Source organism: Silurus meridionalis, chromosome 15 (genome assembly GCF_014805685.1).
Source record: "Silurus meridionalis isolate SWU-2019-XX chromosome 15, ASM1480568v1, whole genome shotgun sequence".
NCBI classification, from domain to species: Eukaryota; Metazoa; Chordata; class Actinopteri; order Siluriformes; family Siluridae; genus Silurus; species Silurus meridionalis.
In genome coordinates this window covers 7,874,862-7,899,140 of record NC_060898.1, presented here as the reverse complement: position 1 = coordinate 7,899,140, position 24,279 = coordinate 7,874,862, and the positions used below count along the sequence as shown (strand labels likewise).

Genomic DNA, 24,279 nt, shown 5'->3' with positions numbered 1-24,279 from the left:
TGCAGCCAAATATGATAAGAAAGGAATTTTTTCCAATACAATACACTAACATCGCTATATTAACAGAGTATATGTTTATTTTACCAAACTAATGTGACAAGTATATTTATTTAGGCTTCTTGCTAATTGTGCCTCAGCTTTTTGACTGCAAAGTTTTTAGTAAATTCCCATTTCCAAGTTAAATTGAATGCAGTATAAATGTATAAGTAGGTTCAATGGAATTTTAAACTGCTTTTGTGATTGTGACAAAGTAGAGGTTCATAATCTGCATTCTGCCATCATGGCTCAAGGTCAACTTTTAACCATGATCTAGAAAAACTCTAGCAGATGGTTGCAGGCATGGAAAAGACAAAGAATGCTTGGCCCCAAACCATTTGTTGTCATGTCAGACGTTGAACCAATAGAAGTGGTTCATGTCAGTCTTGGCACTGAGGAGAAAGAATGTCATAGATGGTTAGGACTTTGTAAGTACTGTACAAATAAAGAATGTCATTAAGAGCTATGCATGCTAAAGCCTGAAAACAAGGCATGAATCCAGCAAATAATAGAAAGTAGATGTAAAATTATTCGATGATGTTGGTGCAGAGAATTCCACCATGTTCCTGCTTTTATTGTCTTTGGGGAGGTTATGAATTTTATAGATGAAGACATGTCGAAATTCCTCAGTATCCCTTTTGTGGTTTTCACTGACCCTGCAAGTGCAAAGATCTTTACGAAAGGTTAAAAGGTCACACATACACCGACATGAGTGTTCCGTGCATAAATGTTATCTTTCATGATCACTAAATTTTGACATCACTCCATCTTCTCAGGAGGAAGCCTATATTGCCTTCCCTATCCACAGATGACAACCAAACCCCCTGGAAACAGGTGAGAACAGCCCATAACTTTTTTTTTCACCGTTCTACTCACATAGAAAGCCCAGAAACATCCAGTAGAAATTCCTGAACTCTATCTTGAAGTCTTAAAATCCAGTCCTTCGTGTTTAAACGTTTAACGTTAAAAAATGTTCATATGCATGGAGTAGGGGTGTGAAAAACACTACTACTTCTACTACTATTACTACTACTACTACTTATACTACTACTACTACTACTACTACTACTACTACTAATAATAATAATAATGGTTATGTTTATAAAGATTAAAAATGATAAAGAGGCGTCTTGTTGCAGAGCGAAACCCGACACCATCGAGCGCTTTTTCGTGCAGTTATTCTTTTTTTTTTAACGGAGGTGTGTGTGTGTGTGTGTGTGTGCGCGCTTGTATGTATAGGGGGGGTGTGTAAAAAGAAGAGGGACGACACCGGTGCCCCCAAACGCTCATCTGGGAAGCTAGTAAGTGCGTCCTGCCTGCATAAATGCCTGTTCCAGAGCGGCGGCGGCGGGACGACAGGACCGAGCAGGAGCGCTCACGGAGCCGCGCTGGACAAACGGATTATTTTTTGGCTGCTCCCGTGGCGGGGTTCGAGCGCGACCCCGGGATTCCTCATATTCTATAGGCAGCAGGGGACCGGCTTTTTGACGGCACATTAACGGATCAGGACTTTGAACTGGCAGGACAAATGAATACAAATGAATTTAGCGACCCGAAGGAGAGACCGCGGGACCTCTCACCTCCACGCAAAGTAAGTGCACTCGGAGGACTATGAGAGAGAGAGAGAGAGAGGAAGAGAGGAGTATGAATGAAGTATTGTGTAAACGACTCGGGGTAAACGACTATCCGAAGTCAAACGAACAAGACGAGGCCCGATCTCAATCGGATGTAGTGCCCTAAGCAGGGTGCAGAAATTTGCCCATTCCCTCAACATTTTTTTTGGCTGTTTTAAATAGTAGTTCCTTTGTTATTGAGGGTCTCCATCTGGAATTTATTTGCATATAGATTCCAATTAGTTCTACATAGATCCTTGAAGGGATCCTTCTAAAGGGACAGTGGAATATCTTTATAGGTTTACTAATAAAACACATCTTCTGAATGGAAAATGTACATAACCCAGATATCCAGAGGTGGGTGTGTGTGTGTGTGTGTGTGCTATGTATCAGTCCCTTAGACGAACACCTGGGCTATTAGGATGCTATTTAAGATCGAGCCCAGGTGCATCCGTTTTTTTAATGCGGACTATTTAAGACAGTCTGGTAAGATTCAAGATTTAAGTTTATTGTGAGTTTATTGTGTAGAGGACAGTGTGACAGCATGCAATAAAATCCCTACTCTGCGAATCCCGTAAGCAATCTATAATTGAACAGGAAACAGAAGTGTGGGCATGTAAGTGTGCAGCTAAAGTAATCACCATATGAAGGCAAATATAAAGGGAGATTGGGTCTATGTTGGTGCTCCCATTATGAACGGTTCTCTGTGTGTGTGTGTGTGTGTGTGTGTGTGTGTGTGTGTGTGAGCAAATTATGTAAAGGTAGTCAGATTCTTAAGGGGTCTCTCTCTCTCTCTCTCTCTCTCTCTCTCTCTGTGTGTGTGTGTGTGTGTGTGTGTGTGTGTGTGCGCGCGCGCAAAATATGCAGAGGTAGATTGGGTCCATGTTGCTATTCCCTTTGTAAAGAAGGGGTGTGTGTGTGTGTGTGTGTGTGCGTGTGTGTGTGTGTGTGCGCAAAAAAGTCATTACGACGGACTATTAAGATCTAGCCCTTGGTAAGACTTCCCTGTTTAAATTTAATTCATTAGTTTTTATGACGAGTACCGAATCCGGATTTTGCAATCCGCTTATTCAAGGGTGTCATTTATAATTGAAAGGACCGTGTTTGCGTGCGTGTGCGTGTGTGTGCGCGCGTTCGTGTGGGGGTGCCTTTAAATAAACGCAGCTACCGTTTTTCATGCGCTTGCGCTCTGGCTTGCATGCTTAGTGAGGAATGATGGGTTTATGCGTAATTCCATAAACTACGCAATCTATTGTATAACCTATAGAAACATTCCCTGATGATTGTTTAGTTTGTTTAGGTTCTCTCTCTATTGCACTTATATAAAAAAGTGGGAATTTCATTGGGGGAAAAAAACGAATAATAATTGAATAAAATGAATGACAGAAATGTTCAGAAATTCAATTCTTCATTTGATCTTTTAGATCATAACCATGTCCTGGTTTTGTGGCCTGCTATGGTCGAAATTGTCCACTTGGGGGAACTTGAACTGCACTGGTCACTGATGCTTATTATTCTGGGAATTAAATATGTGGTCTAAAGGGTGAGGGTCACTTAGGAACACAGTACACAAATTCCATTTAATTCACAGAAGGTTCATTATTTTTTAAATCCAGAACCATAAGGCAGAGGGTTTCAGAAAAGTGAAACTATTTTAGAAGACTGTTTGACATCATCACTCTTACTGCTTATGGGCAGAAAGTGAATGTATTTGTCATATGCTGTATTCAGACAGGCCTAAGCATGAGACAGGGATAAGGATAAAACACAAGGGGTTATGCTTTTACAAGAAAAATATTGAAGTAAGTTTTAAATAATTTGCCAAGCGTGGGTGAGCGTGGCGAACAGCACTTCTTGGAGTGTTTCATTTCCTATAACAGTACTTCCTTGAGTGTTTTATGTCCTATAACAGTACTTCCTTGAGTGTGTTATGTCCTAAAACAGTACTTTCGGGAATATTTTTGTGTCCTATAACAGTATTTCCTAGAGTGTTTTATTTGATGTGCAACATCGTGAGAAATATATCAACTCCTCTGTACTTTAAACTTTCCAAAAACTGTTACAAAGTGCTGACAGTGAAGCCCAATCCAGAAAAATTAAAATGTTTAAAGAGCTGGTAATAAATAGATTTAGAAAATAGTCCCAGTGAAAAAAAGAAATACTGTAGAAATGCTAACAAAATACAATGGGCACAATTACGTTTAGTGAGAAACTTTGTCAGAACTGCACAGAGCTGAATATTTATCAACACCTTTTTATCAAAACCTTTTGCCATTTTTTGTGTGTAATGTGGAATAATGCATCAGTGCCCTCTACTGGCAACACTCCCAGTGGCACTCACACACACTTTGACATTGTCAGGTTGTAGGCTGGTGATAGGTTTAATTTGTGTGTGCGTCATGTCTAATTGCATTGCAGTTGGCGATTGTGTCCACAAACTTTCTTACACATACAGACATACATACATACATACAGACACACAGACAGACAGACAGACAGACACACACACACACACACACACACACACACACACACACACACAGTCTCTCGCTTGTCTGTTTGTGGTTAGATAGTATGTGTGAGGTCAAAGTGCAGACTGAGGAGTTCTGTGGTCAGACGATTTACTTCCTGTTACAGGTATGCCACTCCTCAGGGAGTCTGGGAGTGTGTATTTGTGCGTTTGTTCATCACACACAGACACACACACACACACACACACACACACACACACACACACACACACACACACACACACACACTTAGTGGGAGCAGATAATGTATAAAACAGCTGGTGGTAACTCGTGGTGTTTGTGCGCATTGAAAGGTTCCACATAAAACATCTTAGTCTTGAAAGAAACTGCTTTAGTGCTTTCAGTGCAGAAGTCAAACATTTTTGATAGCTGTTACTCAATATGGTGGGATTTATAGATGCGCGATAGATGCGCTTTTCCTAAGATTGACAGAAATGTTGATTGTTTTATCTGGCTTTACCTTGTTTGTAGGTTTACGGCTATGTGCTAGCTGGGTAAACTGTTAGCTCCAGAAACTAGGTGTCATATTTCATCCATATTTCCCAGTCAGCTAGCAACAGAGTTCACATACCTTCACATGCCCTCTATTCCAAAAGCACAAATACACAAAATGGTGAATAGTAAAACAATGTCAGTTTACAACTTTGTCATTACATCATTAATGACAAAATAATTTCAGAAGGACAAACAATTTGATCGCAATTTGATTCTAGAATATAGCAGAAACTGTATTGTGACAAAATGTGGCTAATATGCTAAATAGAATTTAAATCCTTTGTTCAAAAAATCATCTTGTAGCTGCTTGGGAAGATGTAAAAAACTTGCTAATGTTTAAGGAAGAATGTCTGGTGTTTACATAGCCTTAGACATGCAATAGCTTACACATTGTTTTTACACACACATACACACACTTACATTTTGTTTGCATGCCCTTTCTTTTATGCTGGAGATGTTTAGACTAAATCAAAGACTGTTCCAAGCTGATCGAAAATTGTGCTCACAATTTATTTTCCTCTCTACATATATTTCTCTCTGTTTGTTTAGGAGAGCTCTACTTTTCTGTACTCTTCTGTATTGCACTTGTTCGTCAGGACTCACACAAGCCCTGTCTGAAGGTAGGTTTTTATTTATTTATTAATTAATTTAATTAATTAATTATTATGTATGTATGTATGTATGTATGTATGTATGTATGTATGTAGGTAGGTATGTATGTATGTATGCATGCATGCATGCATGCATGCATGTATGTATGTATGTATGTATGTATGTATGTATGAATGTATGTATGTTTTACTCATTTGGTTAAATGCCCACTGTGGCACTTTCACTTTACCATGTACCAGGAGTTGTATTGTATATATTACTCTCTGTGTGTGAGTGTGTGTGTGTGTGTGTTTGTGAATGTGGTGAGGGGATGTTTTTTATAGCCCTTAATTATTACTGTTGAATGGAGTTTTATGCAGTTAGTCAATTTGTACATGCTCAGTTAAGCTATAAACTCTCTCTCTCTCTCTCTCTCTCTCTCTCTCTCTCACATACACACACACACACACACACACACACACACACACATACATGCATACGTTAACACTCACACCAGATTCTAATATTTCAGCGCCTTTTAGTGTATTTTTTCAAGGTCCCCACTTACTGCAGTCTTTCCATCATGTTCTGTGACTTCATGGATGAGAGAAAGTCTTTCGTCTTGTGTGTGTGTGTGTGTGTGTGTGTGTGTGTGTGTGTGTGTGTGTGTGTGTGTGTGTGTGTGTGTGTGTGTGTTTAAAAAAGAATATGGGTTGTAGTGAAATGTCCACAGAAGGTCAACACAGTTGGATATTCCTAATGGGGGACACTGAATACAACCTGGAAGACAAATTTTTGCTTCATGGCAGCACACACAGAGGTTTTTCATTTTTGTTTCCAATGATTTCACTACACATAGTGCAGTCTTTCCATTATGTTCTGTAACTTTATAGATATGAGAAAATGCTTTTCTTCTCTCTCTGTGTGTGTGTGTGTGTGTGTGTGTGTGTGTATGTAAGCAGTCCAACTGTATGCTGCAACAGAAAAACACACACACAGATGCTGCATCTGGAAAAAAGCTTCACATTAGAGGCTTTAGTTACTTTATGCCAGAAAGTACACACACCCCATCACATATAGGGAAGTTGTGTGGTTTTAGAGCTGGCCAGATCTTGAAAGTATGTTTATGTGTGTGTGTGTGTGTGTGTGTGGGGAAGCCAGCACTGTTTCTTCTAATTTCAGAAATTGCACTAATACAAACCCAACCCCCTGCCCTCCACCACTCCACAACACACACACACACACACACACACACACACACACACTCCAGCTGTGTACGGTTAACTTTCTCCATACAGCCTGTTTCCTGGCATTGTATGGCAAAGTGATACACATTCATTCAGACATGCTCTTTACTGAAGCTGACTCTAGCCCTGCCTTAAATCATGTTTTCCCAGAAGATCATAGACCCCTCCCCATTACCTCCCCCCCACACACACAGGGGCCTAGTGCTGTACACTATTCACACATTGGTGTAATTATGATGTAATGCAGATCTCTGGATCGGACTTACAGTAGCTTAAACTATGGTAATGCTGTATGTATGTATGTATGTATTTCTTTCGGCTTCTCCCGTTAGGGGTCGCCACAGCGGATCCTCCGCATGTTTTGATTTGGCACATGTTTTACGCTGGATGCCCTTCCTAACACAACCCTCCCCAATTTATCCGGGCTTGGGACCGGCACTGAAAGTGGTTGGGGATGGTTCCCTGACCGGGAATCGAACCCGGGTCGCAGCGGTAAGAGCGCTGCATCTTAGACCACTAGACCACCAGGGGACCCAAACTATGGTAATGCTGTACCAGGAGGAAAAGATAATAAAAATCAAAGAGAGTGCAAAAAACGAGAGTGGTTTAGAGCAGTAGTGGAGAAAGTAGACAGTGATCATGAATATCAGGAGTACTGCATTCAGCAGTTCAGCAAAAATCTCAGCAGAATCTTTAATTGCATAGGAAACGTAAGCATTCAACATAGCATAAAGTGCATGTAATATTCCTGGACTGTTTTATTTCCAATTACAGTACTTCAGTGGTGTGCTATTTACTAAGAAATAGTAACTAGTTATAGTTACTGGTTACTTCATTCAAAAATTAACTTAATTACTTTGTTGATTACTTACACCAAAAAGTAATGCGTTACTGTTAAAAGTAACTTTTTAGTTACTTTTAGTTTTTAGTAGAACGTTCTTTAATGTTCCCATTAATGCCCTTGTATGTGTTATGGTCTATTCAAACACAAAACTGACTTAAACACAAAGTAATATTTAAACACTATTTTATTTAAGTCAGACCAGCACAAACTGAATATATCACAAGAATTTCTGAAATAAATAACAAAACAAGCTGAATAATATATTCAGAATCAAAAACTAAAGTTCTTCTGCATCATAAAAGCTGTTGTGTTGCGCCCTTAAAAATCTTCCTTTCACAGCTTAAGTATGAAAACTATCAACAATGTAGAACAGAACACCGGGTTAGCTTCTAGCTTCGTCGAGGCATGGAGTTTCTGGAGGAGCTTCTATAGACTGGAGTTGCTGTTTATCGCAGTAGATACGACCTTCGAACGAGAAAGACACAGCTTACATTTGACTAAAAAGTTTTTGCCTTTATGCTCAACTAAAGTGAAATAATGAGCATATTTCCATTTTGAGAAACTTGTCTTGCTCTGGCCTCGACTCGCCATTACTACCGCACAGACCTGAATAAACCGAAACACGCCCACAGTGTGTCTTCTTCGTGTTTACAGTGGTTGGCATTCACCAATCCTACAATGCGTCGCTGCTGTAAACAGGTTAGACTGTAGGCTACACTTCAGCCAAAATGAATTCATTTTATAAAAGTAACGGACAACGCACCAAACGGTAACGGTAACGGGGTTAATTTATTTAAAAAGTTACCAGTTACCAGTTACCAGTAACGCGTTATTGTTCAACACTGCAATACTTCCTATGATTTCTTTTTCGACAATCTTACTTCTTAGAGTGTTTTTTTTGCTCAGTTATATTTAAGGGTAACAAAATAAGCCAATATTAAGATTTCACAAAGTTTCCTGTATATTTAAAACATTTTAGACAGCAAATAATCTAAGGAAATATGAAATAAAGCAAGTTGTTTGTTTTTATTATAGGTCTTTATGTAAGTAAGTCCGTCTGTCCTCCACCTATATGTCCGTCCAATTTGTCCAAGATTCTTTTTTGCACAACATCTCAAGGTTAAGTGATTTAATTATAGAAGGATTGCTGTGTGATTATTTTAACCAGATAATGATATGATTAAATTTTTTTGATCGATTTAGACAGTCAAGGTGACAGCCAAGGCAAATGTCTGAAATGTCTGGGAAGTGTTAGCTGAGTGTTCGGACTTCTTTTTAGAAGATCTTGATTTTAAATCAACAATGCAATACTTGGTTTTATAAGTGAGATAATTGTAAGATATTCTAATTAAGGAAGCCTGTCAAATGCCATACATGTAAAAAAAATCAGTTTTATTAATGGTTTGAATGCAGTTCTAGGATATTTCAGGCACAGGGATGTGTAACAAGGACTTGATTTGTTGGCAGTGGAGGGCTGACAGTGCATACTTATAGTGAAAGTTGTCCTTATGAACAATAAGGACTATGAAGGGTTTCTGATACATTGTCTTTATTAATGTTGTGTATGTTTTCTGGACAATAGCTCCAGGTCCTAGATTCCTTTCCTTACAGATATTGAATGGCCATTATGAATTACAGATTATTTAATTACAGTGATGCTAGAAAATCCAATTCAGTAGTGGCTTTCATTTGATATGTAATGGTGAATCAGAGCTTCCATTGTGCCATGCATTCTAACAAGGTTCTGATGACTTTGGGAGGAAAAAAAACTGACAGCACCAGAATCCCTAATTATACTTAGCAGTGGAAGTTGGAATCTATTTTGTGTCACCATCCTTATTTTAATCCCCAACCCACCTTGGGTGTATGTTGCTCACAAAACCACAAAACCTAGATCCAGTCAAACTTCCAGTAGCATATAGCACTTATGTTTGTAGTTAAATGAAGCAAAACATTTTCTTTTGGCATTACTTCCAAGCAGTTTTTTCCTCTCTGCTATGCCTAGGCTAAATACACATTGGCCTCTTTCAGGCAGGTTGATTACAGCTCTGGTTGTTTAAAATGTCATGGTGATGAAGATGGGTATAGGCATTTTCAGAGATGTAGCAAATGTTTATAGATATTGTCTGATTTATAAAGGTCAACACACATTTGTCTGCTTTCATTTAGGTATTCTCTACTCTTCCTGATGTTGATCCATGTCAAAAGGGAATTTAACCTCTGTGCCACCTTATGTTTATTTGCTACAGAAACACAAAGTAACTTCTATGAAAGCAGTTAAATATAAATGGGAGTGTACTTGTAGATGGTATTTATTAGTATTCCTAGAGAAGCCACAAAATATATTTTGTTATGTAATATTATGAATGTGAAATAAAACTAATTAACCACAAATACCTTTCTGGAACTGCGTTATGTTCATGTCTGTACAGTTGTACATAAATGTGTTTTCCAGGTAATAGACATATCTACTGGTGCATGTGTGTCAACTGTATGTTTTTGTGTATTTATGGACATGTATTTGAAATCTGTATTGCAGATGTGGATGTGTTGCAGCAGTTGGCTCTTCGTCTTGAGCAGGGTTCTCGCTCTGTCCCATTTGGTGTCATCCCACTACGCTCCAGCATCATCCTTACAGCACGGGCCCGTGTCACTGCTGCCACACGCAACATATTTCCACAGTCTTTCTCCTGGAACTCTACACTTGTGCTAAGCATTCGCTCACATCGTGCCAACTCTGCCTTCCTTTTTTCTATTTTCTCCGGCTCACGCCTCCAGTTAGGCTTGCAGGTGTCCCCAGATGACCTGACACTCCATGCTGGGCCTGGCAATTCAGTTCGCTTTCCATATCACCTTCACGATGGCCGCTGGCACCACTTGGCCCTTGTACTTGCTGGCCAGACAGCCACCATGTTGCCTGCTTGTGAAAATGGTAGCAGTGGAACAACCCAAGAGTTTCCACTGCTCCCACCATTTCAATTGGACCCTCGCAGCACCTTCCGACTGGGTGGAAGCAGTGCCCTACTACCTGGAATTGAACCCTTTGAGGGTGCAGTGTGCCAGTTCGATGTGGTATCCACAGGACAGGTGAACTACTGCAAGGCCATTCGTAAGCAGTGCAGAGAAAATGACACACACCTACCAGCACCACCCCCTCCCATTCTGCCTTTACCATCCACAATGGTGCAGTCATCTACATCTAATCAAACTCTTGCAGTTATGCCTACTCTTACTCCAAGGACACTTCTCAATGGCTCTGGCACACCTAGAGTCAGTGCCAACCATGATTCTGCAGGGTTTCGAGCCACAATGACTCCTCAAATGTCACCAAATCAGATAGGACTTGAACTGCCGCCATTCCATGGAAACTTGAACACTGCCACACCTGCACCATCTTTCAGGGTAGTCAAAGTGCTGCCTCAAAAAAGCTCGAAACCCACAGCCTCCAAGCCAATGTTGGGCAAATCAATAACTGCCACCAAACTGACAGGATTCAGATACACTACGGCAAAAACACAAGCGAAAATTGTTACTGTTAAACCATTACACATGTTTGCAAGTCCAAAACCTACTCTCTCAAATCTCATTAATGTATCAAAACCTAACAGCTCAAAACACACTAACATATCAAAAGCCTTCAGCTCAAAGCCCACTAGTGCATCAAAACTTAACAGCTCAAAACATACCAGTGCATTAAAAGTTAACAGCTCAAAACCACCCAGTGTATTTAAACTGAACAGCTCAAAACCTACAAATGCTTTAAAATTGAACAGCTCAAGATCCACGATTGCATCAAAACTAAACAGCTCAAAACCCACCAGAGCATCAAAACTAAACAGCTCAAAACCCACCAGTGCAATAAAACTGGACAGTTCAAAACCCACCAGAGCATCAAAACTAAACAGCTCAAAACCCACAACTGCATCAAAACTTAACAGCATTAAACCCACTATTGTGTCAAAACCATCAAACTCAAAACTCACTAGCGTGTCAAAACCTTTTAACACAAAACCCAATAGTGTATTAAGACCTGCCAGCATAAATCCTACTACCAAATCAAAACCCACCAATTCAAAACATATAACCTCCAAACCCACACTAGTGAAGCCCTCTAAACCCACAACTGTAAAATCTATAGCCATCAAACCCATAATTCCAAACGCTTCTATTCCCAAACTTTCTCCTTCTCAACCTCCATTAGAAGCTACTAGGAAAAAAATTACCCCTACTGTCAGTTCCACTAAGCACCAAAATGTATCAGTATCTTTGTCTCACAAGTTATCAACTACCCCAAAGAAAGTAAGCCCTTTGCCAACTAAAAAGGTCCCCCCAAGCAGCACCCAACAGACACTTACACGCATGCTCCCAATGCCCAGAACCACGCCACTCATTCCTCCTGCCTCAAAAATGCCTCCAAAAAGTCCAGTTAAACCTACCAAACGCTCAGTACATGCTACCACGGCAGCACTAGACACAGGGACGGTTGTGCCTGCTGATGGACTTCAGGACTGGGATCTGGATATAGGAGTATTTGCTTCTCAGATTGGACCACGAGGGCAAAAGGGAGAACCTGGGCCTCTGGTAAGACCTGTTGTTTAATTTATTATTTTATGATATAATTAAGAGTTATATTAAAAACAATTAGTCTAATAATGGATTATCAGGTCTGCTTACCATGCTGTTAAAACGTCCATATCAGAAAAATGAATTTGCAAGGAAGAATAAATGGGCTGCTGCTTTAGAAGTTGGCATTTATCTGACAATTATCATTGCCCCTAATTATTCAGTTTTGTCCTAAATGGAATGCAAGTCAACTGGTAGTATTTGAAATGTCCAAAGTATATGTTTCTTTGTGTCATGAATATCATTAATTAACATCCTATATATTTCTAACAAATGTAAACCTGTACATTGAGGCAATTATTTCTTCAGCCAATAATTTGGCAGCAGTGCAGTTCATAAAATTATCAAGATATGTCAAGCTTTTAGTTAATATTTACAGCAAATCTCAGGATAGGGATGAATGCAATCTTACTGATGTAACAGACTTTATTGAATTTTGTTATGCTGTACTAATTCTGGATCGACTGGTGCTCATTGTGTGTGTAATCCATTTTTCCCCTCGGGGCTTGCCATAGATAGGTAAGGGACATGCGCACTTGGGGGTGCTAACAGGTCGGTGACCTCGGGCTGAAGGTGATGCTGTGTTAATAAAGTGTTGAAGAGTTTGGATAATCTCGCTTATTGTTTTTTACTCAATATAAAGTGTTTAGGCGAACCCTACAAGAACTCTCGGTTACACTGACAATGACTGTGGTATGGGTGTTCAAAACAGGCTGATTTGAATATTTTATTTACTGCTGATTGCCTCCTACTCTAGTTTACACAAATGTGTACTCTTTACAATTGTGTTGAGCAATAAAGCATATCAGTATGCACAACTTATTAGGCCTTAAGGTAGATGGGCTTCAAAAGCAGATGACCATGAGGCTGTCATGGGAACAGACCCAGTCAAACTGGGCAAATTACTTTTCTCATTTCTCATTATTTATGTTTAACTCTCCAGTTTCAGTGAGCCTATGATAGCCTCAGTTTCTTGTTCTTGGATGAAATCAGTTGAACAGAATGTGTTCTGCTTTTGTAGCAGATCCAGTGGTCGGTGTTTTGTGCATGCATGTGCATTTTGGTGACGCTCTGGCTAGCTTGTCGGCTAGGTATTTCCTTTAATGCAGCATGAGGGGTGTTTGTCGTGTGTAAAATTCACAGGAGATCAATCTGAAATTCTCAAACTAACAACCATCTTATGAAGTCACAGAGATATTTTTTTTCCATGCTGATATATAAATTATTTTAAATTCTTCATTTGCTGAGATGTAGTCTAGCTTGAGAAAAAAAAAGTTATTGCATATTCTTATATACACATACATCTTTGTATGGCTATATAATGCTTAAATCCTGCAAATCATGTTTTATGTTTAATTATCATTTAAAGCATAGAAGTTCATACCCAAAACATTATAGGTTTTCTAAAGACTGTGGGTCATATCATCATATCAGTTGGCAAGAGAGATGAATGTGTGACAATGTCAGCACAAAACAAAACATGTGACGTCACAGACAGATTCTGACATTTGGAAATAAACAAAGCCCAAAAGCTGCTGCTTTCCCATATCACCAAAGATATACTAAAAAGAGCTAGACAGTTTCCAAAATGACAGACTAGGCACTGCAATTATAAGGCTAAAATGCAGAGAGAACATTACCAGGAGTGTGTCTGTGTGCGTGTGTATGTAACGTGTCTCCTCTGTCATTACCAGTTTATTAGCTGAAGTGCACCATTATCTACCTTAATCACACACTCTAATTCTAACTTACCCTGCTGACACACCTTGGACACCCTCTTATTTACACACACACACACACACACACACACACACACACACACACACACACACACACACACACCCCATACAGTTTACACCTGCCCTAAAAGTAGCAGAAAATGGAAATAAGAGTCTCTCATCAAACTTATTTTTTGGTACCAACACATAATCCAACCCAACCCTATACAACACACACACCCATACACACACTGTGAAAAAAGAGAAGCCATAAGCATCAAATTGCTACATGAACATTTTAAGAAGAAAACATATTCCCACAGTGGTGGACACTGAGTTCTGTGTGTGTGTACATGCATTTGTGTGTGTGACAGAGAATGCACCTACGGTGAAGAAAAAAAAAAAAACACTTTCTTCTGTAGATGCATAGCTATAACCCTTAGGGATTCTTTAAATAAATACACCCCCCCACCCTCAGGAGCATTCATCAATAGAGCCCTTTCATCCATTGCCATGTGGGCTTTTTTTTGGGGGGGGGTGTTTAGAGAAAGAGAGAGAGAGAGAGAGAGAGAGAGAGAATTAATCATTTGTTACTTTCTTTTATGCTGATAAAAAATAAACTTAATTGTTCAGGTCAATTTATTTGTTACCACAAAAAACTAAATGTTTTGTTCTTATTTATTATCTTCACCCCATTAGCAGGAAAAGCAAATTCATTCTAATACTTCCTATTTCCTTTCAGTAAGCTCTAGTTTGGGGTAGTAGTTTTATATGCACACATGCATTAATAAAGTGTGCGTGTGTGTGTGTGTGTGTGTGTGTGTGTGTGTGTGTGTGTGTATTTTGGATATATGCACTGAATGTAGAAGTACATCTCTTGACAATTCTCTCTTTTTTAAGGGAATTCAGGGACCACCAGGAAAACCAGGAGCACCAGGAAAAAGGGGACCGCAGGTACGTCCATGTGTGTACAGTATGTGTATTTGAGCATGCCAGAAGGTGCTTATAAAAAGGTTAAAAAATAGCATCTCATAAACAGTGTTAGTGTGTTAATATATATATATATTCCCAAAGAAGGATGCAGAATTTTGATCTGAAAGTCTAAGCATCTTCTTAAAATGCCGTTCCATAGGCAGCATGTGCGATGCAAATGGTGTTTAAACACATTTATGTTATGGGCGTATATCTGAAGGATGCATACTTTCATATTGCAGTTAGTGATGTATTGGAATTTCATTTCCTTCTATATACACAAAGATATTTAACATGACTTTCTTTTTATTAGCTATAATGCTTATAGTGTTAAAATGTGTAGATGTCCTAGAAAGACGGACTGACGGCACAATGTATAATGTGGTTCAAGGATAGGACGAAACAGAGGCATTGATACACAACTGGCCACATCTACAGATTTAACTGTTATGGTTGACACCAAAACACCTCCAAAGGCCATGCAACCACTGTTGTTCACAACCTACTGTTTCTGACGTTACTGATGAGTTTTCCCTGCCCCTTACTGTCCCAGATGAATGGGTCATTGTGGCACTGCAGTAAGCTCTTCTTGAAATTATGTGTCTGGCCCCTGGGAGCAACCTTAGCATTCTGACAAGTTTGCAAAGGGTCAGACACACTCTTGTGATTGTCCGTGATCACTGAACAACTGAACGTTTTCTCACGAAAGTGTAGAAAACTGAGGATAAACTCCCTATCTTGCAAAGCATTTCTTTCTGAACATACGCTAAAAGAGCTGATATTCCTGTGAGAAATGAATCTGTTCTTCATTTAAAAAACAATGGCTCCATATTGGGAGTTGGTCATGGTGCTTCAAGAAATTTCCATAACTTGCCATAAGTACAAATGGAAGACATAAAGTGACATTTGCTTAAGACAGCTTTTTTTGTTGTCCATCATTCAAATGTTATGTGGAAACAACTGCCAGTTGGCGCATCGCTGACCAGGTGTTTGTGTACTTTGGGGAGCACTATAAAGGGCTCTGCTGTCTAAAGGCAGGTTAGCCCACTGGGAAAAGGAAGTGATTGCCTAAGTGTATTTGAATGCAGGTCAAGAGGGACCATCTATTAAATTTTGACTCATGCTATGTCTGCCTTTGATGCATGCTAGATGATTGTTTGCAGAGATGTAAAAAGTGGCAACATAGAGTTCATTGTGTACTCTACAGACATTTTGTTGAACATAAGCTCTGTGATGAGTGAGTGATTCTCTTCCAAAGACTGACATCACACTGCTGAGTAGTTCTTATCTACAGTAGAGTACAATAGACACTGTATGCACTATAGGTGTGTGAATGTGTGTGTACATACATATACATGAATATTCATTATCATGGGTGCAATAGTTATAATTATGTGTATGATTAGGAAACAACAAACAGAGGATGAGAAAGACCCAAAAAAGACCCATTTTAGTGTTGCCCACTACACACAAGCACAAACGCATAACACACAGCTATTGAACTGTCTCACCCTTGACCTTTGAATAAGGCACATGTGGGTGTGATGGATTTCATTAGCAACTGTTGCCAACATGAACTCATGCACCCATGTGTCGAGACCAGGGGTCATATAGGGTTGTGTCATCCTGTCTGCATGTGTGTGTGTGTGTGTGTGTGTGTGTGTGTGTGTGTTGGCTTGTTTGTGTTTATGTGCGCACCTATGTGTGTATTTGTATTTGGTTGTATGCCATTAGACTTTGAAAGGAGGCTTGTCTAGGTAAACACACACCCACATGCATACAGACACCTTCAAAGTCACCCAGTTTAGCATGTCTAAGCTCTTTTTGTCATAGTTATTTCTTCTTGCTGACCTTGACCTCAACCTCTTGTTTGAGCTCTGGGACCAGAAAGGACATGCAGGATCATTGGTCAGAGTTTATAAGTCACTAGGTCAGCGGTTTTAGTGTTTCCACCTCGCTTCTAACTTGAAAATACATAAAAACAATACATCCGCTAAGAACTGTGTATGTTTGTACTTGCACCTCTTGCCACTTTCACTTTGATGATTTGTGTTTCAGGGACCACCTGGGCCACATGGTAATCCAGGAAGACCAGGTCCCCCAGGCCAAAAGGTATATTCATATATTCATACTCTCTCTCTCTCTCTCTCTCTCTCTCTCTCTCTCTCTCTCTCGCTCTCTCTCTCTCTTTTGGGGACCAAATGTCTCTCTCTGTGAATTAACTTGATAAAAAATTCATGTACACAGCATGGTGCATGTGTTAAAAGCCAGGATGTAGTTCTCTATATTTATATATTTTCCTGTCTTTTTTCCTGGGTCTGTCTTCTGGAACAGACCCACCTTTGTTACAAATTCAAACATACAGAAAAACAAAGACACACAAAGGCATGTATTCACAGACGGTTTGACACAATTTGTCAAAGTTTTCAAAATGGATTATACCCCTCAATCCAAATTTCTCAGCCTTTACATCAACTTCTCTTACACTTGTTGTGTCTCTTTTCAGGGTAAGAAGGGTGACCCTGGACTTTCACCAGGAATAGCCCCTAAAGGAGAAAAGGTAAGTGAAGAACAACCTCATGTTGACAACCTAGAAAAAAATATTCAGAATGACATCTTTATAATGTTGCAGTGTGGTCGAATTCAGAATTTTACAGTTTTAATTGAAGCTTAAATCAGGGGGCTACTTCAAATATACTAAGGTTTGAACCTCTACACACATCTGTTTGTACAACTGCAATTTAAAAAAAATTGGATGCTGTGTAAAATGTAAATAAAATGCAATGATTTGCAAATGTCATAAATCCATAAATTAGTCACAGTAGAAAAAAAAAAAACAAATGTTTAAACTGAGGACATTTTATGGGACAGGGCAATGGCTACTATTGTGTAGCATCCCCAATACATTAGAGTACTGAGGAGAACTGTAGGATTTTTGTGAGAGAAATGTTATCCCATTTGTTTATTATACAGGATTCAAGTTGCTTAAAAGTCTTGGGTTTTCTTTGTCATATTTTTTTGTGTCATGATATGCCTGATGCTTTCATATGGTCAAAGGTTTTGATTGTAGGATGGTCAGTTCAGCACCTGTACTCTTACAAAATAAAGGCATACTGTTGTAATAGATGCAGTAAGCTAATTTACACCGTCTTGCTGAAATATGCAAGGCCTTCCCAGAAAAAGATGTTTTCAGAATGAATTAATGAATCAATTCATGGTGCCGTTCCAGAATTGTAAGCTCTCCAATCGGTAGGCACTAATGTATTGCCATACCATCAGAAATCCAAGCTTTTGACCTGAGCACCAATAACAAGCTGGATGATCCCTCTCCTCTTTAGTCTGGAGGATGTGGCATCCATGGTTTCCTGAAGAGAATTCAAAATTTTGATTTGTCTGAACACAGAAGAGTCCTCTATTTTTCGTCAATCTCTTTAAAATGAATTGGAGAATGACTATTAATTTCTTATCATGTTTACATAAGGATTCTTCTTTAGGTTCCCTGGTGGTCTAGTGGTTAGGATGCGGTGCTCTTACCGCTGCGGCCCGGGTTTGATCCCCGGTCAGGGAACCAACCCCAGCCATTAGGGTTGCACAAGCCTTAGTGTCGGTCCCAAGCCCGGATAAATGGGGAGGGTTGCGTTAGGAAGGGCATCCAGCATAAAAACATCTGCCAAATCAAACATGCGGATGATCTGCTGTGGCAACCCTTAATGGGAGAAGCCGAAAGAAAGTTTACATAAGGATTCTTCTTTGCACGATAGAGCTTTAACCTTGTAGAGAGCCCGCTGGATCAGGGAAGAGACAGGTGATGGGTTTACCAACAACAAAACTGGCTTTATTCTGCCGCAATCACAGTGTAAACTGTGCTCACAGAGAGTGATTTTTAAAGGTGTTTCTGAGCCCCTGCAATAATTTATATTACAGAATCATACCTGTTTTTAATGCAGTGCCACTTGAGGGCTCAACGATCAGGAGCATTTAATATCCTTGTTCCTTCCTCACAAAAATCTTTCAGATTCTCAAAATATTTAGATTTTGATATATTCAGGAAACAAATTTGCATTATTTTGAAATTTCTTCACAATATGTAGACAGTTTTTTCAATTTATTTACATATTATAAAATTCATTGCTGTTAATATTTGCGTTTGTTTGTAGGGAGATCCTGGCATTATTGGTCCTGTTGGTTTATCTGGTGTAGAGGGTCAAAAGGTAGGTAGCATAGTAACTGAAAAATAAATGTATATAGTGATGATATAAGTGATGCCTTTTTATGCTCTCTCTCTCTCTCTCTCTCTCTCTCTCTCTCTCTCTCTCTCTCTCTCTCTCTATCTCTTATTCTATAATTCTCTCTCTCTCTCTCTCTCATTCTTTCATTCTCTCTCACTCTTTCTCTCTCTCTCTCTTTCTCCTTTTCTCTGTGGGTCACACTCTTTTTTTCTCTCATGCATGTTTTTTCCATGTTTTAAAAGTTCTTTATGACTTACTTTTCTGTCTTTAACATGTCCTCTATGCTTCTTTGTATAGACCTACTGTAGTCTTGCTGTGTGCGTTGTCATGGATATAACTGTAAACACTGGAGGGAATCCCCACTAAATGTTTAACACAGCTGTGACGCAGAGTCAGAGACACACACATATGCACATTCCATCTCCTCTTGATAGGTCTATATACTTTTAAGCAATATACACACACACACACACACACACACACACACACACACACACAATTTGATTGAATTGGTTCAAATTAAATCTTGATTTGCAATCAGAATGTGTCAGTCTATCTCCCCTTAATCATGTCTAATAAATGTCTGATAAATGTCTAAATGTCTGATTACATTTACATTTACAAGGGCGTCTGCTAAATGCTGCAAATGTAAATGTAATCAGAACAATTAAATTTTATTTAAATAATAATGTTGGCCTGCAGGCTTATTAATCTTGTGTAACATTTAACCTGTAACCTGTGTAAAATTCTGTAAAATTGAAAATGTTTCCATCATCAATACTAATCACATTTAAAAAACATCTGATTCCTGTCCAAAAAGCTCCATAGGTAAAACTAATCCACATTCAGCAGGGTTAAATAGCGATCATTGGCTTGATATGTTCACATTCTGTGATTTCTGCTCTGTTTCCAGAATATTCTTTTCCGATTCATGCATTATAATTATAATTATAATTTTTCTGAATCCTAATATAAAGCTCACTTTCAGCGTTAGCATGTTTGTTTTTTTTGGGAACAGTATCGCCTACAGAGCTGGAGTGCATTCTGAAAAAAAAACGTTCACCAACAGTATTTCATTTCAGTGTCAAAACACATTTCCCTTCACCTTACCTAAAAATAACTTGCGCTACTTTGTTCACTATTAGAGTTGGAACCAAAAAATCCACTTGGCAGCATCATTTCCTAAACAAAAAGAATAGGGTCGGAATTTAAATCCTTGTCATAATATGCATCTATAACACTATTATAATGAGGCCAAAATACCTCAGATGAACTGTCTTTTGCTTCTTCTTTGTTTTGGATACAACATAGTAGGGCCTCAGACCCGAACTGTTTAGTATACTGTACAGGAACAGTATATATGAATTGCTACTTGTTAATAAAGTATGACGATGCTGAAGTGAGCATCTGAAGTGTTTTTCATATTACACAAGAGATCACCCAATAAGACAGAAACTGATCATGTAGCTATTTTATAAAAAAGCTAAATATCACATCATTATGCATGTAACTGAGTTAAAAAGTAATCTAGTGAAAAAATACCTAATTAATTGTCACAATTCCTGTTTAATTTGTAAGCAGCTTTGGATAAAATATAATTATGTGACTGTGAAATTCTTTTTAAAGCATTTCAAACTGATCAATTGGACCACAGATGCTCATCTGTCTCTGCTGTTACATTGCTTTTAAATACTGTTTTCACAGTCAGCAAATCACAGTCAATGAATCACAGTTTTTTTTTCTCATAACAAAATTCAGTTTAGTGTCCTGCATTTGGAGTTTTGAAATTTGCTTGCAGGGTGGGTGTGTGTGTGTGTGTGCATGTGTGCATGTGTGTGCATGTGTGTGTGTGTGTGCATGTGTGTGTGTGTGTGTGTGTGTGTGTGTGTTTGTGTGTGCATGTGTGTGTGCGTGCGCATACATGAGCCTGTGCGTGTGCATGCTTCCGTTGAGAACACTAATGTGAAAAGCAGCCAACCCTGGAAAAAGCATGCAGTGTTTAATTTCACAACCTTGGCTGAAAAAAGAGAACAAGACAGAGTGTGTGTGTCAGCGTCTGTGTGTCACTGAATGAAAATTTAAATGTACATGTTTTTGAATGTGAATACATTTCCAGACATTGGCAGGTGAAGAAGAGGCCTATCAAGACATGAATAATTACACATTCCCCACTGTATACATACACACACACACACACACAGAAAATACCCAAGCAAAATCCTGTATAATCCTGTAGAATATCAAAAAAGCCAAAAACAAAAAGTGAAAGTGGTTTATACATATATATATATATATATATATATATATATATATATATATATATATATATATATATATATATATATATATATAGTTTGTGTGTGTGAGTGATTGTGTGATATTTATTTATTTATTTATTTATTTATTTATTTATTTTATGTTTTCATTGCATTTTAAATGTAGCTTCATTCACACTGATGGGAAATGTTGTAAATGATATAATGCTGACAAATATATAGAGTGTTGTTTTTGGAAAATTAGGATATTGGTCTCTATATTAAACTCCAGAAAAATATATTATATTAAGAAAAAAAATATAATGCCTTAAAAACTTAATTGTGTCATATATTAGTTTTCATGTAAATTAAATACATATCAGGATGGGGAAATATAAGTAGCAGAACGCTGCAGTAATTGCAGTATATGCATTCAAGTATTTCATTATTTTTATCCTTTTAGGGACAAAAAGGCCACCCTGGACCACCGGGTCTCCCGGGGGAAGCTGTAAGTCATACACACACACACACACACACACACACACACACACACACACACACATACTATTGATTGAAGACCTTCTGCTGACATGATATAATGCTTAATGATATAATGATATGACTACATTCAAGTATTTTGTGTCATCTTTGTCATCAGATAAGGTCCTGACTAGTACCCCTAGTGAATAAGGTTACCCTAGTGAATAGTTGAACTCCCACATGCTCATTTGCTATTATGTTTTTTATTATTGTTTCTAATTTTATGATTCAATCTCTCTCTCTCTCTCTCTCTCTCTCTCTCTCTCTCTCTCTCTCTCACTCTCTCTCTCTCTCTCTCTCTCTCTCTCTCTCTCTCTCTCTCTCTTTCTCTCTCAGGGGGAGCAAGGGCCTGATGGAAGTGCTGGTGCCAAAGGTTATCCTGGCAGGCAGGTGCAGTAGATCTTCTGCTGTGAAGTGTGTTTGTATGTGTGTGTCTGTTTCAAAATGTTTCTGTGTTGTATGTGTTTTTTTGTCTTTCTCTCTTGTTCCCTTCTGGAACCTTGATATACAAAATGTTTTTATAGACTTTCACATGAGCAAAGGTACATGTCACCTCTGTTTTGCATAAAAATGGATCTTGAAGCATTTCTAACTAATATGGCAGACAAACACGTGATTGTTATTGTTATATGTGATTTACTGAACCTTTTACACATGGGTGAGTTAGAGCACCTGATGGGCAGGAATTACATTTACAGAAGTATTAAAAAGGTAATATAAGCATTACAAACTACATGGAGAAGTTTTTGAATTTCAGTGTAAAATATTAGAATAATAAGGTTGGTTTCTGATTTGCATTTTTTATTGAAAGTAAGAGAGCTTTAAAAAGTCTTTCTTTACCTATTATGCACTATGCAAAATAGACACCACTTTCTGCATTATTGCATTAGTAAAAACAGTTATATAGTTGTATATAGTTTTATTTCAAATAAATAAATAAATTAACAAACACATTTTACAAAATCTAAAAAAAATTATTCCAGTAACACAAGTAAAATATTTACATTATATACAATGCATATATATATATATATATATATATATATATATATATATATATATATATATATATATATATATATATATATATATATATTTATTTGCAAGTAAGCTTTTTAATTATTAATATTTATTTGTCTGTTGTATGCATGTGTCTGTCTCGGATTACTTCTGTGCATGCCAATTGCTTTGTGTGTCAGTGATGAAATATTAGAATGTTATATTTGATATAGCTGAATGTTGAGTAATTAATTCCTATCATGCTTTAAATTAGGAAGGCCCCCCTCAATGTGAAGTCTAAAGTCCCTGCCAGTGAAGCAAATATTGATAATCTAAATAAATTCATCACAGAGACATCAAAAAACATTAGTTGTGGCCAAATCAGTCAATCAAATTTTGGTACATGCTTAACAAGAAAAATGGTCCTGGTCAGCTCAGAAACACCAAAGTGCCCCAAAGGCCACAGAGAGCAGCTGTAGTGAATCACAAAATAAGTCTTTGCCCTGAAGTGTACAATATATGGCCATCAGGATAAATTCCTTAGTCTGTATATATTTTTATATTATGTGTTCAGAATTAGCCTAATGCTCCATAACACATTTATCAGTACAGATCAGTGTGTTAAAAATACTTTTTTTAAAGCAACCCATGACAGCAATGAAGTTGAATATTCAGGAAATGCCAAATAAATTACCTTATTGGAATTCATTTGAGCAACATTTAACCTGCTGGAGGCATAACTGAAGACAAAATGCCCCAAGAGCAAACAGAAAGTGAAGGCAGCTAAGCCGAGCATTACCAGGAAAGAAACCAAATGTTATGTCTCTGTGTTCTAGACATCAAGCTGTCATTGACCACAAGGGGCTTTTATTGACCAAAAAGATTAGAAATCAAGTATTTAAAAAAAATGAAAATTAACTATAGTATTATGTTAGTCTAGCCAATTTGTTTGGCTTCCTTAGAAAGAGAAGAAATAAAATATTTTCTAATCATATCCTAGATATAATTTCTACACTTTCAATTTAAGTAACTTTAAAGCAAAAAGTCTGAGCTTTCAGAAATAATGAATAAATTAAATATTTAAAATTTAATTTAATATAGGTGATCAAAGTCAGTACTCACTGTTGTTCTTTTGAGTTCTTTTGAGGCTGTACTGTGTACAGGCACACAATGTACTAGAAGGACCCTATAGTATATAAATATATATTTTGTCTTGCATGGCTAATTTCTGCCCTTCTGAATTAGTGTGCCAATATGAAAAAAAGGAGGACACTTCCAAACATTTGTATAACATTCATTGTCTGGAAGGTCCGATTTTTAATTATTTTTATGTTTTTAACAAATATAACATAGTAAATGCTAGACATTTTGACAAAGAAATATGGGCAAAAAGAATCTGCATCAACAGAGGGATTTTCCAAGAAGATACAACTTAATAGCCATATCATTCAGGATACCTGAACGAATTTTGAACACAACAGCAAATTATGATTCAGTTTAATTGTTTCACGTTGTAATGACGGTGTTACAGCTATACTCCAACATCTGGTGGTTTAAAAAAAAACTAGTGTACCACAGCTTTTTAT

General features: G+C 38.0%; 1 protein-coding gene and 2 non-coding genes across 3 annotated transcripts in view; 2 read left to right on the top strand and 1 right to left on the bottom strand.

Annotated features, from left to right (window-relative positions):
* Positions 1–1,283: 1,283 nt before the first annotated feature.
* Positions 1,284–24,279, top strand: part of col27a1a (collagen, type XXVII, alpha 1a) — a 67,084-nt gene continuing 44,088 nt past the window's right edge. The window contains exons 1-9 of the mRNA XM_046867761.1: positions 1,284–1,627; positions 5,225–5,295; positions 9,897–11,938; positions 14,599–14,652; positions 16,729–16,782; positions 17,177–17,230; positions 18,828–18,881; positions 21,618–21,662; positions 22,031–22,084. Of these exons, the coding sequence (XP_046723717.1) occupies positions 1,575–1,627; positions 5,225–5,295; positions 9,897–11,938; positions 14,599–14,652; positions 16,729–16,782; positions 17,177–17,230; positions 18,828–18,881; positions 21,618–21,662; positions 22,031–22,084 (2,481 nt within the window). The 5' untranslated portion in view covers positions 1,284–1,574. The remainder of the gene's footprint in view (positions 1,628–5,224; positions 5,296–9,896; positions 11,939–14,598; positions 14,653–16,728; positions 16,783–17,176; positions 17,231–18,827; positions 18,882–21,617; positions 21,663–22,030; positions 22,085–24,279) is intronic.
* On the bottom strand, positions 6,972–7,045 carry trnak-cuu. Its single transcript has one exon. It is a non-coding gene; the product is annotated as a tRNA-Lys (tRNA).
* On the top strand, positions 18,167–18,238 carry trnak-cuu. Its single transcript has one exon. It is a non-coding gene; the product is annotated as a tRNA-Lys (tRNA).